General features: G+C 39.2%; 1 protein-coding gene across 2 annotated transcripts in view; it reads right to left on the reverse strand.

The window, feature by feature from the left end:
* Positions 1-13,356, reverse strand: part of TMTC2 (transmembrane O-mannosyltransferase targeting cadherins 2) — a 254,224-nt gene that overhangs the window by 102,538 nt on the left and 138,330 nt on the right. For both annotated transcript variants that reach the window (XM_035338266.1, XM_035338276.1), the window contains one exon: positions 1,908-2,736. In XM_035338266.1, the coding sequence (XP_035194157.1) occupies positions 1,908-2,736 (829 nt within the window). The remainder of the gene's footprint in view (positions 1-1,907; positions 2,737-13,356) is intronic.

Consider the following 13,356-nt stretch of genomic DNA (forward strand, 5'->3'; position numbering starts at 1 on the left):
GTGTGTGGGCTAGTAAATATTCAGCAGAAGTTTAACAGGATATTTTAAGGGGATTTACAGTCAGCTCAGTCATGTCTGTATCACCACACTGACATGTTGTCTTTGCTTTTGCATATATTACAAGAAATTTAATGTCAGCTTATATGGCAGGAAACCAGACAATCATATATACATTAGTCTGCACATACTGAGACGTGCATGATGAAAATAGCTCGTCTTCTCTCCTGGGAATGCAATATACAGCGGTCTGATTTCCAGACAACATTGAAGCTAATCCTAAAAAAAAACCTAGAATTTATATTTTTATCACAAAAAATGGCTCAAAGCAAGCAGACAACTACTAATGCAGTCTGGGATATCTGGGCATCCCCAACAAGAACAAAAAAGGAACATACGCTAACTCTAATCTTTTAATATGCGCTCTTTTCTTTCCAACAAATGCCAACTTTTTATTGCAAGCTTTACATTGTCACTAAATTGCTAGGTCTCACTCACTGCATCACATCAGTGTGGCGTGCTGTCTTGCTGTTCAGTTCCTTCTCATGTCTTGCCCTCATGCACTCAACTAAGTTTTAGGAAAAAAAGTAACATAAATTGGACATGCTTGTTCACACTTAATAAAAAGTCACTTACTGCAGCAACAAATTTAATAACTTTAACTAGATTTTTACCTAGGGCAATAAAGCACAAAAAGAAGAGTTACAAAGTCAGACTGATGATTGACAAGCTATTATAATGCTGCTTTGCAAGGCATTTCATCTGCCAAATCCACTTTTATGCTCCCTATCAGCTCACAGTAACATCTGCATTTGCCTCTTATCATCACAGCTTTTAGACTATGCCATGATGTAACTGTCTAACCAAAATGCACAGCTCTGTTGGCAGATGACTTCACAATTATATAATGGGCTTTTGAGCAGAGAACTAGAAAAACCCGAGTGTGATATGCTCAAGCGCTGTCAATTTTTTCTTTCATAGACAGGCAAAGCAATCAGTGATCCCTTCTCACTTCTGATGAATTGTGAATAACGAAGGCTTAGTCAATGCCTACATGGCACTCACAGGTGGTATTTTGACTGTTCTCACGTAAACTTGCTCATGTGCCAAGAGCAGTACAGCCAAGCAGCTCAGGATCCCAGCTGGATCTGCTGTATATGCTGAAACCACAGAGCCACAGCCAAACATTGCTACCAATCCCTATGCTAACCAGTTTACTGCCAGTTTGGATGTGTTTACACTAGCTGCAGTCACATTTCATTACAACACAGATACAACCTTGGAAAGAAGTAGCTGGGAAATGTTACCAATGGCTGACATTTATATATTAACATGAAGGTACACATACTTGACAATAATCCTTTACAGGGCTTGGATGCAGGAGGAACCACAGTCATTTCCTAGGCTGAATAGTATGACCTCATTTCCTCATTTTTATTATGTAGCATTGACGTTATTTGCGTCAGATAAAATAAAAAAAAAAAAAATAGCAACTCCTTAATGCTGTCTCTGACTACTTTTTATATCTTCTGTTCATAGCAAACAGAACATTTAGTGAACATCAGGAAAAACCTCCATTAGGGCGATGGATACCAGACTCTAAATGGAAAATTACTAGGGTGGAGCCTGTAATAATCATATTCCATCTTTAATTCCAAAATAAAGAACTAAGATAAATGAAAAAGTAAGTGTCCTCTTACCTTTGGGTCTCACTTTCTGCATGTTAATGCCAAACCTGTGACACCTATCAAAACACATTATCCTTTTTCTCATTTTTACTGAAGCATATACCGCTTTAGACAAACATTTCCTGAAGCATCTTCTTCAGAAACAGTTAATGAAATCAGACAATTCAAAGGCAAAGACAGACAGGAAGAAACGAAACATTCACCATAAAGAGCAAAAATTACCTTTAGCAGGGTTTACTTTTATCCCTGACCTATACAGCATCTCCTCATTCTGCCAGTCCCCATTCCTGACAACAGTCTTGAGTCCATAGAAAACAATTAATGCAGCAGTGGAACAAAAGACCAAGTTCTTCAGAAAGCGCTTTTGGGCTTTGACATAAAGGGCCCTGACACCTACTGTAACCAGCAGGCAGAAGCCCATACTAGGAACATACAGCACACGCTCTGCTATTACAAAGCCAACATAGAAAAATAGGTTTGTGGCAGGAACAAAGGGCACTATTAACAAAGACAGAGACAGAATGACAATGTTCTCAGTTGAAGGAAGCTGCAGTTTCTGAATTTCATGCCTTTTTATGCCATTCTCTTCCTTTGATGCAAAGCTTGACTTCCCCTCCAGTGTCTTATATTCCACCTCTGAGTGACAGCTATGCCCATTAGCATTCTGCTTGCCATTCATTACACTTTTCCCATTGCATTCTCTCTCGTTGCCGGAGCCCTTCAAGCTAAAATAGGCAAGGAGGAGGAGTCCAGCATAGAAGGCCACAGTGTGTAGATTCCTCCAGTCACTGACTGCTTTCAGAAGAGGCACAGCATCCATGGACCAGTCAAAGCTGAGGGTGTCTGGGCAAAGCAACAGCCAGAGATTCTTGGTTGGTAGGTAAAGAAAGGTGAGCGTTCGCGTGAGAAAACTGTCTGAATCAGCTGCTGGATTGTCAGAGTTGGAGAAACTTGGGGGCTTGTTGCCCATCCAGTATAAGCGGACACCCAGCAGTGCAGTCCCCCAGGAGGTCAATAATCCAATGCTGAAGAAGAGGCTTAAATTCTTCCTCTGAAAGAAAGGAAATAAAGAATCATGAGTTTAAATTGACACCAGCTATACCAGGTGTAAACAAAAGAAATCAAGAAATATCTAAAATACAACTGTTGTTTTTTTTTTTTTGTGTGTGTGTGTGTGTGTGAGAGAGAGAGAGAGAGAGAGAGAGATCTTAAGATCTTAGGGCTGCCAGTCCTTGCTTAAGACTTACCCAAAGTAACTGAATAATGCTCTGAAAATTCTTTATTTTAGAGAAATTTATGGAACCTTACAATGGTTTCCACATAACCTCCCAAATTCTTTCTTTGCTTCTGGTTGTGGCTAAAACAACACTTTGCCTCAACTCAATTTGAAATTTAAAGAATGTTCCAGTTTAATTCTCCCTAATGAACATCTTTCCTAAATTACTATCTTATTTATTACGTCTAACAAACAAATACACTTTCCAAGAAGGCAAAACAGGAAAACAGACATAGATTTCATGTTTAGGTCCTCCTTTCCAATGAATTACAATGATCATCTGGAGCCTTTAGATGTGTCTGCTACATAAAGCTCCATTTCATTTGCATCTCACAGCCAAATATATAGATTTTTTTTTTTCCTTGAAGCACACCATATTAAACCACTGCTTTAAAACCTTTCACATCTTTATACCCATCTAAATAACAATATGTGAAGCATTCAGATGTCTCCGCCTACTCATTTCATCATACTAGCAACTCTAAGAACTGCCACTTATTTATGGAATAACTCAATATTTCCCAGCTGGAGCTGCTTGTCAGGCTCTTCCCCTCCCCATTAGAAAACACTTACTTATTCATACACTTGCAGAAACATACCACTTCTGCCTGAACGAGAATCAGGAAGCAAGGCTTTCTCACCTATTACTAGGATTGATGAGCTTAAATTCTGCTCTCAATTACATGGGCACCCTAAATGAAAGCTGTTTTGGATTACTCTCTTTTTGCAGAAGTATCTGTGTAAGCTAAAATAACGTGTAATTTTTGTATTTCCATTTCTTAGATGCCTTAAGAATAGAAAAACTGTTTGCTAAATAGCTCCAGACACAGTGTAAGCACTTTGATATTATTTCCCCCCATTATTTCAAAGAATTATCTGTCAATCATTTTTTATTTTATTAGGTCTGTTTTTTTCCATCTCACACTATGCATTCTTGGGATAGTTATTCACTCTTTCTTCACTTACTCAGAAGCAGTACCACAGACTGGAATGTTTTATCTTATTTATTTCAAGCAGTTCATTTTTCTCTTTTGTGGGGGACTCTCCTCTTGGTATCATGAAATACAGATGATCGTGCTGCTCTGTTTCGGGTCAGTTGTTAATAGTTTTCTATTGTCATGTATGTTCCAGTAACCTGATATTACTGGATGTGGTCTAGTCATCATACCTTATCTACTTAGTTCAAGAAAAAATTATTCCTTTTCACATTTCTGTAGAGCTTCTCCTTGTGAATTTTAAAGTATTTAGTGTCAGTTAGATTAATTCATTCAACTTTGAGGAGATATGGAAGAATGCAAAGGAGCCATTCATAGAGAACAAGAGAACAAACAAATTTGTAATGAGAATTATTTACATGTATTTGCATGGAATCCACATTAAAAATGCTGCACTTTTTATATGTAAAGCAAAGTCTGAGTCCACATATTTCATTTGCCATATTATTTTATTATTTTTGTATATTTCTATATACTGGAAAATCAATATTTTTTTTGGTAATAAACCAATCAAAATCTAGATCTACACTTTATGGTTAATATATTGCCTGGAAAGCCTACTGAAAAAAACTGCTTCTACTTGTAAGCTGGATAATACTTTGCAACCCATCTCAGACACTGTTCTACCCTTAGCTGCCAGAACTGTTCAAATGCTTCCAATGTTATAAAGCTGCGTAAAACAGTTATCACCAAAACTCCCACCTAAATTTGTATTTGAAGTAAGAAGATTATCCATGTTTATAAATTTTGTATGTATGCCCTCATAGTAAAAACTTATGGTCCTGATTCAACTTTCCCTTCCATTCCCATCATATTTTGGTACATTAAAATCCCACTGCCACCAGTGCTACTATTTTCAAACTTGTTTTCTTCAAACACACCAAACACACAGACGCACAACTTTCATATGTTAAATGTGGCCCCCTCCCCCCTTTTTTTTTTCTCTTTCTATATACCCTTCTATAATCTCTGAAGAGTACAGGAGGGGGTTGCTTAGAAAGGGGCTGAAAAACAAAACAAAACAACAAAACAAAAGAAAGCAAAACAAAAAGCTGGGAAGTGGAAGATTGGGATTCCGGTTCATTTGTTTGCTTGTTTAATTCAGAAGAACAGGTCTTTACTGGAACACTATATAGCATTAGAAAAATTAAGACATCCCAAATACTATGCAAGTGAAACTTGATTAACAGACAGGAAGTGAGCTTTCGGGGATTGCTTAGACTGCTTTGTTATTTTGCTAATACTTAACAATGAGAAGGAAATCTCCCTTCCCTGAAGTTCTAACAACTGCACTTTTCAACTAAATGCTAAAGAAAGTTCAAATTACAAAGTTTTTTGACAAAGCCATGCTGCAGCAAATATGCCATTCCTCGTGGTTAACAGAGAAACCTGCTAAAAACTTTCAGATCTTCATACATCATAAAACAGTAACAATGAAAAGTTTGCCTCTTGCTCCTAGCCCTAGAACGCAAACAATCTGTACCTCAAAGCTAATCCATCCTCACTGCTACAGTAATTACTTACAGCCTTCCTTTCAAGCTTCAATTTAAGATCTGTAAGGTCTGGACCCTCCGACTTTTTGGATCTATAAAGAACACCGTATTTCTACACGCAGTATTGTGTTTCATGCTTTAAGAACACTTTTCTTTTCATTAAGACTTTACACCAGTGTCAAACGAAACATCTAAGCGTGCACTTGTGGAGCTCAGAGGTATCCAGGTAGGTGATTTTCCACAGCAACATGTCTATTTGTCATGCTGCAGAACACCAGGTAACTAGAGAAGGAGCTCTGGCAGATTTCTGAGCTTAATTAACAGACTGGAGGAGTGGAGTGCAGGTATCCTCTCGTTGCCTTAGAGACGAGTAGTTTGCATCCCTCCACTGAGGCTTTTTGATCCATGGGTCTTCTCAAAAGCCAGAAGCTTTACATCTTTTTAAAACTAACTACACGTTAACTACAGCTACGAGTAACTTGTGCAACACTGAGCTACCAGTGTAAATTTTTTAGTTTCAGTGAAGATCCTCTGGATTTAGTCTAAAACCGCAACTAAAATCCTCCCTAACAGCGAACACTTAAACTTCTGTCATAAAAACTTAAAGTATGATGATTATTTTTTTTTTAATCACACAGATAAAGTTGGCTCAGAAGGGGAATGACAGACTCATTTTTTCTCTCTCAACATGTAACTTCATACCTTTTGCACAGCTTTCACCTGTCTGCCCTAGTATAGTCGGATAATTGGGCTTAGCTCATATTTTAGCTTTACTTTCCTACAGGCTTTGTATAGAAAACCAAAAGAACTGGGGAAAAAACAACACCTGCTTACAGCAATTTATTAAGTAATATAATCAGTTCCTTAGTAGGCCTTTGTCTGCACAAAGTCCTTTCAAAATGATCTCTGCTCCCATCAGCACTTACACCAGCAACTCGTCCCCTGCATCTCCTGACCGCCCGTGCTCCTCTGACTGCGGACTTCTAGTGTGGCCCAGCAGCAGGAAGAGATCCTCGGTAATGCTTGGCAGCAAGGCTTTGGATTACTGTACTCACGAGTCCTAATCCAGCCCATCTGCCATATGTTTTGACACCCCCATAAATCCTCTAACCTTTCATAAGTAGCCATTTTCTTCCGGGGAAAAAATGAGCACTGATTTAGATCCCATTTAACATCTCTCCTGCCTGCTAGCAGTCAAGCACCACCACTCCGATTTTAGTGTTTGTGACTGCAGAAGCCTTTTTCATCTCCCTACCAAAATCCATCTGCATGACCCACCCACATTGTACGTTTCCCTTACATTAAATCCTAATTCCTCACTCCATTATACTGCTCTTAAATATGGCACTGCAGCATATTGCTTGATTGGGCAGCCCTGCCAAAGCTCCGTCATCACCTAAGCGGTATCCAAAGCATTTTCAAAATACGCTGTTCTTTTAACCTCACCTTGTCCATCTCACAAAGCAGCATTAACTACGGCATGTGGTCAGACAGGCCAGATATCAAAATCACCAGGGCTAAGCACACACAGGTTGTTATTTTTAGAAGTCGGGAAATACAGAAAAGAACGTGGGTAAGTCACCAGGCATTACTCACATGAGAGTTTCTTTTCCAGCTTAGAGCTCCTTGAAAATATGTTGGTTTAGGAGCTGGGGCTTCCCGAAGAAGCTGGAGGCTGCCAAGGCACTAGACAAGACTGACAGTATCTTGTTTCTGAGGCAGGCAGAGGCTCCTGGATCACACAGCTCTGCTGAGCCTGAGCTCATGTTAAGCTCCAAAACCAGCCAGGGCAGGGACAAAGCTGTTTCCCACAGCCCGCTCTGGGGCTTCGCACTGAGCTGGAAGCAGCTTTCCAGCTCCCTCCCCACCTGCCCTATTTGTTCCTGTCCTGTGAGCCACTAAACAGGGTCAGCTCATTTACACTGGTCATACAGCAACAGCCGGTCCCCAGGCCTGGTCTTCCTCCAAGCTGGAGCTCCATCTGTAGCTCATCCAATACTGTCGCCAATTCAACGACGTTTACTTGGTGTTATGAACCCACAGCTCTTCCACAACAAGGAAGTCAGGGCATACATAAAAAAGCCAAAGATTTTGCATGTATATTTTTCTTGCAATGAGCAAGCAGCACAATTCAAGCAGTGATTACTGGTGTTTACTCACATTACTAAAATTAAAATTGAGTTATAAATAGGGGTATTTAAAATTTGCCACCTTCGTCTATAACCTTTAAAGCTGGTCTTCAAATTAAAAAAAAAACAAAAAAAAAAACCTTCCAGCCTCTCAGATGAACAAACAGTTCTAAGGACTACCAAAGAAACAATAAATTATGTTTACAACAACAACTGCATGAACGACCAGTGGTAATACAAGAGCAGAAGGGACTAGATTAGCTTGATAAATCTGTGAGCATGATCAGTGCAGAAGAGAAGGCTCTCTCCAAGGATCCATCTGCACAGCCAATGCAGTGTGACAATCGGGACACTACAGATATCTGCCTGGGGTTAATGCATCCATCTGTGGCAGCGAGAACTTAAACACAGGAGGTTGGAAGCCCACTGGGACTGAGACATTACTCGAACTGCCAAACTTCTGAGGAACACTGCCCAACCCTGCTGTTACGAGCACACAGGTAGATACATGGTCCAACAGACACAGCTTTGTTTAACACGCATTGTTAAAGCGGTTTTGCAGTAAAGGGAGGGTGCAGCACTTCATGCAGTAGCCAAAATGCTAAATGCTAACTGCACATTACAAGTATGTTGTTGGAAGGCAGAACCGAAATTCTGAGAAAAACAGAGAAATGTTCACTAAAAGAATCCTATACAAAATGCAGGAGCAACTCTGACTGCAAAAAACTGCACAAATGTGAGTTGTGGAACAAGTGATGGGCTCTTCTGACAAGCATCTGGGATTGCATTAGATCACAAGCAGCTCTTTTAAGCCACTGCTAAAAAGGCAAAGGCTATACTGGGACTGCAAATGAAAGCCTACCCTTCTAGACACTTGCAGTAATTCTTCTAGTCTTCTCAATACTAGTAATTCCTAAAACTGTCTCGATCCAGCACAGAGCTATTAGAAATAAATGGGGGAAATAGAGAGAGGTCAGAGGAGGAGAGTAAGACGGGTTCGTGATCTAGGAAAACATGCCCCATGAGGAAAGAATGAAGAACATAAGCTGTTTAGACATGACAGCTGCCTGCTAGTACAGAAATGAATACTGCAAACAGGAAAGGAATAATCTGTTTTCTATATCCACATCCAAAGGATAAGAATAATAAGCTTCAGTTCAAGAAAGGAAGATTCAGGTTACTCATCAGGAGATGCTTTCCTCTGCTAAATATAGGGATGCACTGGAAAAACCTGCCATGGAGGTTGGCTCTATGGCTTTTTCCTGTCATTAAGAGTAGAGTCAATGTCTAACTTGTAAGAAAGTACTATCTCCATTAACATATCCATACTCCAAACATTACTGCATTAAGTACCAGAGCTTCCTGCAATCCTACTGTGTCTTAAGATTTGCTTCACTTCAGCAAAAATGTTAAGATGATACTCACGTTTTGTTCCCCCTGTCGCATTAGAATCTTTTTCACATTTCACACATTTCTAAAATCCATCTTTTACAAACATATCTTTTTGCCCAGTGATTACAAGCACTTGCAAATCCATGCAAGTTTTTTAAAAAAACAATACTAAACAAAACCACTCAATTATATACATTAATAAGTTGCACTCTTGATCTATCTATCATTTTACGGATGATCTCTGCCCTCAAGACATTCTCTCTTCCTGTAGTACATTTCTTAAAATTACCGTATATAAATCCTCCTGCAAAATATCAAAAAAAAAAATTGCGAAGACTAACGAAAAATTATCTGGGAGAGTCAATTATTTCTAATTTGTCCAGTAGAATGTAAAATTATTTTTTCTATTGCTATATTCTCTCTGCTGCCCTTCTCATCCTGTCCATAAACATCCTTCTGTCTCCAAATATATGCATACATATTGCATGGAAAAATAAAAATTAAATGCACAAAAAGACAGATATTTTGGGTTGAGTGTTTTAGTACAACATCAAGTAATGAAAATATTGGTTTCTATTTACAATAAAAATAATAATAATTCAGGCTTTCTTGTTGGTAAAAATGGTGGCACTGATGTCAGCAATTTTCAACAGATGATGGCCACATTTCAAACTCACCAAGTGAGAACATTAACAGCAATACTGACTCTGAACTTGGCATGATAATGTTGTAGTTTCTTGATGACACAAAATACAAAAAAGAAGTGAAGGAAAAAAAGGGTAAAGTAAATAATCCAAGTAAGGCGCTGCAAAAAGCTAACAGCATACATAATGAGATGGAAAACATGCCTGAGATTTTTTACAAACTCATTATCAACATGCCACAAAACCCAAATAACAAACACAACGTGACAGGACTTGGCTTTGCCTTTGCAACCATTTTTTGAATAGCGATTCACTTAAAGTGAAAGGGACCTAAGGGAAAATTCACCTCTGCTGCATGGGCTGTAGGGAAGCCTGAGAGTCTTGGAAACAACTGTTAGGGCTCAGGCATGGTTTAGCACCTATGCTTGAGCAACTTCATGAGTAGGCCAGCAGAGCCCCTAGGAGGAAGGAAGGTTTGCCCAAGTCCCACTGGGAAGACAAAGCCTGCACCTGCTATGTAGCCAGAGTCCCTCTCAAGTCATGAGCACAAACCTGAAGATGAGCCCTCACAGCTGAGACCCACAGTGTCCTTTGTATCTCCTATACCACATGAAGGAAATTTAAACTGGCAATGCTTGTGAAATATTCACCCTGTACAGAGTGTTGGCAAGTTACTGAAGCCCTGATCACTTGGACAGATGATACAGGTGCATTTTTTCTTCTAAAGGAAGTTTGCTTTACCCAATGTATGGGCTTGCTTAAGGAAGAGGAGGCAAAGTAACAAATGACGCCTAGAGCACACATTGCAATCTTACTTCCAAGCCTACTACCAAAAATTAGTATGGCATGTTTCACATGTTTCTTACATTAATAAGATGGCAATAAAGGAATATTGAAACCTAAGAGCCTGATTAATATTCAGTGGAAGAAAAATAAATACTGTAAGAATGTAAATAGGCATATACTTTTTAACTGACTAGTGCAAATGGAAATGGATTTCATGAGTAGAAATGTAATTTATTGCCAAATTAAGACTCTGGCAATGATTAATCAACTTTATTAATCCAGTAAGAGGAAGTCATCAATAACCAATTTCTGTATATGGAATAATCAGCAAGTTGACTCCAGTTTTGATAGAACAAGCTATCCAGACGTAATAGAAATCCATCCACTAGAAGCCCACAGGATGAAAGAAGTCGGTTTCCGCAGTGGAAAACCATCAGAATCTTTTGTGTTTTGTTTGTTTGTTTGTTTGTTTTCTCATTTGCTAAGTCAAAAAATTAAGTGTTTTGTTCATTTGTACCTTTAAAGTATAAGAAAAGAACAAGAAGCAAAGTTATCTTGAAACTATGTTCATAACAACAAAAATATATCACAAACTGTAATTCTTTGAGTAATATTTAAGCACAGAGAAACAGTCAATTAAAACTCCATGTGAAATGCAGAAATGCATCAGCTCTGAAGGCACTTCAAATTATCAAGGAAGATTCATTTAAGATCATGCAAGAAGTTATTTTCTTCCTTTAAAAAGAAATATTAAAATCTGGTTTGGGTGCGGATATTTTCAGATCTATTGATTCAGTGAGAAAGGAAAAAACAGAGGTAATTGTTTAGTGACTCAGATCATGTTTGTGTGAAAAACTCAATATAACATTAACAAACATCTCCTGTGATCTGGATGCAACCTCTGTTTATTCTATGCTACAGTAACATCACATTTCAAACAATGGGAACCACAAAGAATTGGAGAAACAAAAGGTGATGTGCAATGACCATCAGTCTCAGAAAGCCTTCCAAAAAAGCCTTCAAAAAAAAAACAACACTTACTTTTGAGATTTAAAGTCACTGCCTGCAGCAGCTGAAAGGTAATTCAAGAAAAAATACCAGCAAACAGCAGGTCAACCCCATTGATGAAAGGTACGCTTTTCAAGTATATTTTCAGGAACTCTTCTCATACTCCTAGTTAAAATAAATAGAGCACATCTACATGCCTCCTTTGTCATCTAACTCAGCCTTGCGTCCTGTGTAACTACCCAGGTTAGTTCTTGTAGTAGGTTTTACGTGGCAAGGTTTTGGTAGCAGGGAGGCATAGGGGTGGCTTCTGTCAGAAGGATCTAGAAGCTGCCCCATGTTAGGTAAGGGCCACACTGCTGACCAGAGCTGAGCCAATAAGTGATGGTGTTTTGTGCCTCTGTGAGAGCATATTTAAGAAAGGAAAAAAAAAAAAAAAAAAAAAAAAAAGTCGCCTGTGGTGAGGATCATGGTGAAGCAGGCTGTCTCCCCTGCAGCCCATGGGTCCCACATGGAGCAGATCTCCATGCTGCAGCCTGTGGAGAAGACCACGGTGGAGCAGGTGGACCTGCACCAATGGAGGCTGTGGCCTGTGGAGGTCCCCCACCGGAGCAGATTCCAGGCTGGACCTGTAATCTGTGGAGAGGAGACCACGCAGGAGCAGGGGGGCTGGCAGGAGCTGCTGCCCGTGGGGGACCCAGGTTGGAGCAGTTTGCTACCTGAGGGATGGACCCTGTGGTACGAACCCATATCTGGAGCAGTTCTTGAAGAGCTGCTGCCTGTGGGAAACCCACACCAGATCAGTTCAGCAAGGACTGCATCCCGTGGGAGGGACCCCACAGCACAGGGGACGAGAATGACCGAGAAGGAGCGGTGGAGATGAAGTGCCATAGACTGACCATAACCCCCATTCTCCCGTTCCCCTGCCCTGCTCAGGGGGAGGAGGTGGAAGGGAGTGGGCGGGGGGAAGACGTTTTTGGTTTCTTTCCTTTGTTTCTCACTTCTCTAGCTCGTTAGTAATAGGCAATAAATCTTACTATCTCCCTATCCTGAGTCTGTTTTTCCCATCACGATAATTGTTGAGCAATCTCCCCATCCTTTTATCAAACTTTGAGCTCTTTGCGTCATATTTTCTCCCTCTTCCTCTTTTAGGAGGGGGAGTGAGAGAGCGGACATGTTGGAACTCGGCTGCCCACCTGAGTAAAACCACCACAATTCTGGAGATACATGCTTGGACATTTGAAGAATAATAGATTGGGAAAAAAAAAAAAAAAAAAACAGTAACGGAAAAAATGAAATGAACAGCTTCTGTAAGACCTGATGATTAATACTAAGATGTCAGAGAAATAACATTGGGAAAATTAACATTTTAATATCAATTTCATTTGCTCTTCTTTTTCATTAGATCTGGTTAGTTTCTTATAGAATCGGTTCTTCACAAAGACTAATTTGGAGAAGAGAGCTTGTCATGCCCTATGTTAATTTCTGGGGAAGATTTTTATATTCATTCCCTATGGAATACACTAGATAGAAATGGGAATGAAAATCTATTAAAAAACAAATAGAAAGAACAAATTAAACATTTTGCAGCAAACAGCACTGTCTAGCTACATAAATAATGACTACTCAATTATACAAGCAAATAGTGTTGCAATGATATCACAGGAATCGAAATGCACAAACATATAAGAATATTTAACAAATAATAAAAACCACAAATACTTCAACAAAAAGTTTCCTCAGAAGCTTGTTTGAGAAAAATAACAGAATACGTTGAATGGAATGTCTTCTACCTTGTTTCCCTATACATTAAATATGAAGAATATATATATATATTGTTGTTATTTTTTTCTACACTCATTTTAAATAAATTTTTAAAGAGTATTTAAAAGGATATCTAATTATAGCCCTTTTAAAAACAGGAATTGTATTATTAGGGTCTGACCCGGAG

Source organism: Oxyura jamaicensis, chromosome 1, assembly GCF_011077185.1.
Source record: "Oxyura jamaicensis isolate SHBP4307 breed ruddy duck chromosome 1, BPBGC_Ojam_1.0, whole genome shotgun sequence".
Classification (NCBI taxonomy): Eukaryota; Metazoa; Chordata; class Aves; order Anseriformes; family Anatidae; genus Oxyura; species Oxyura jamaicensis.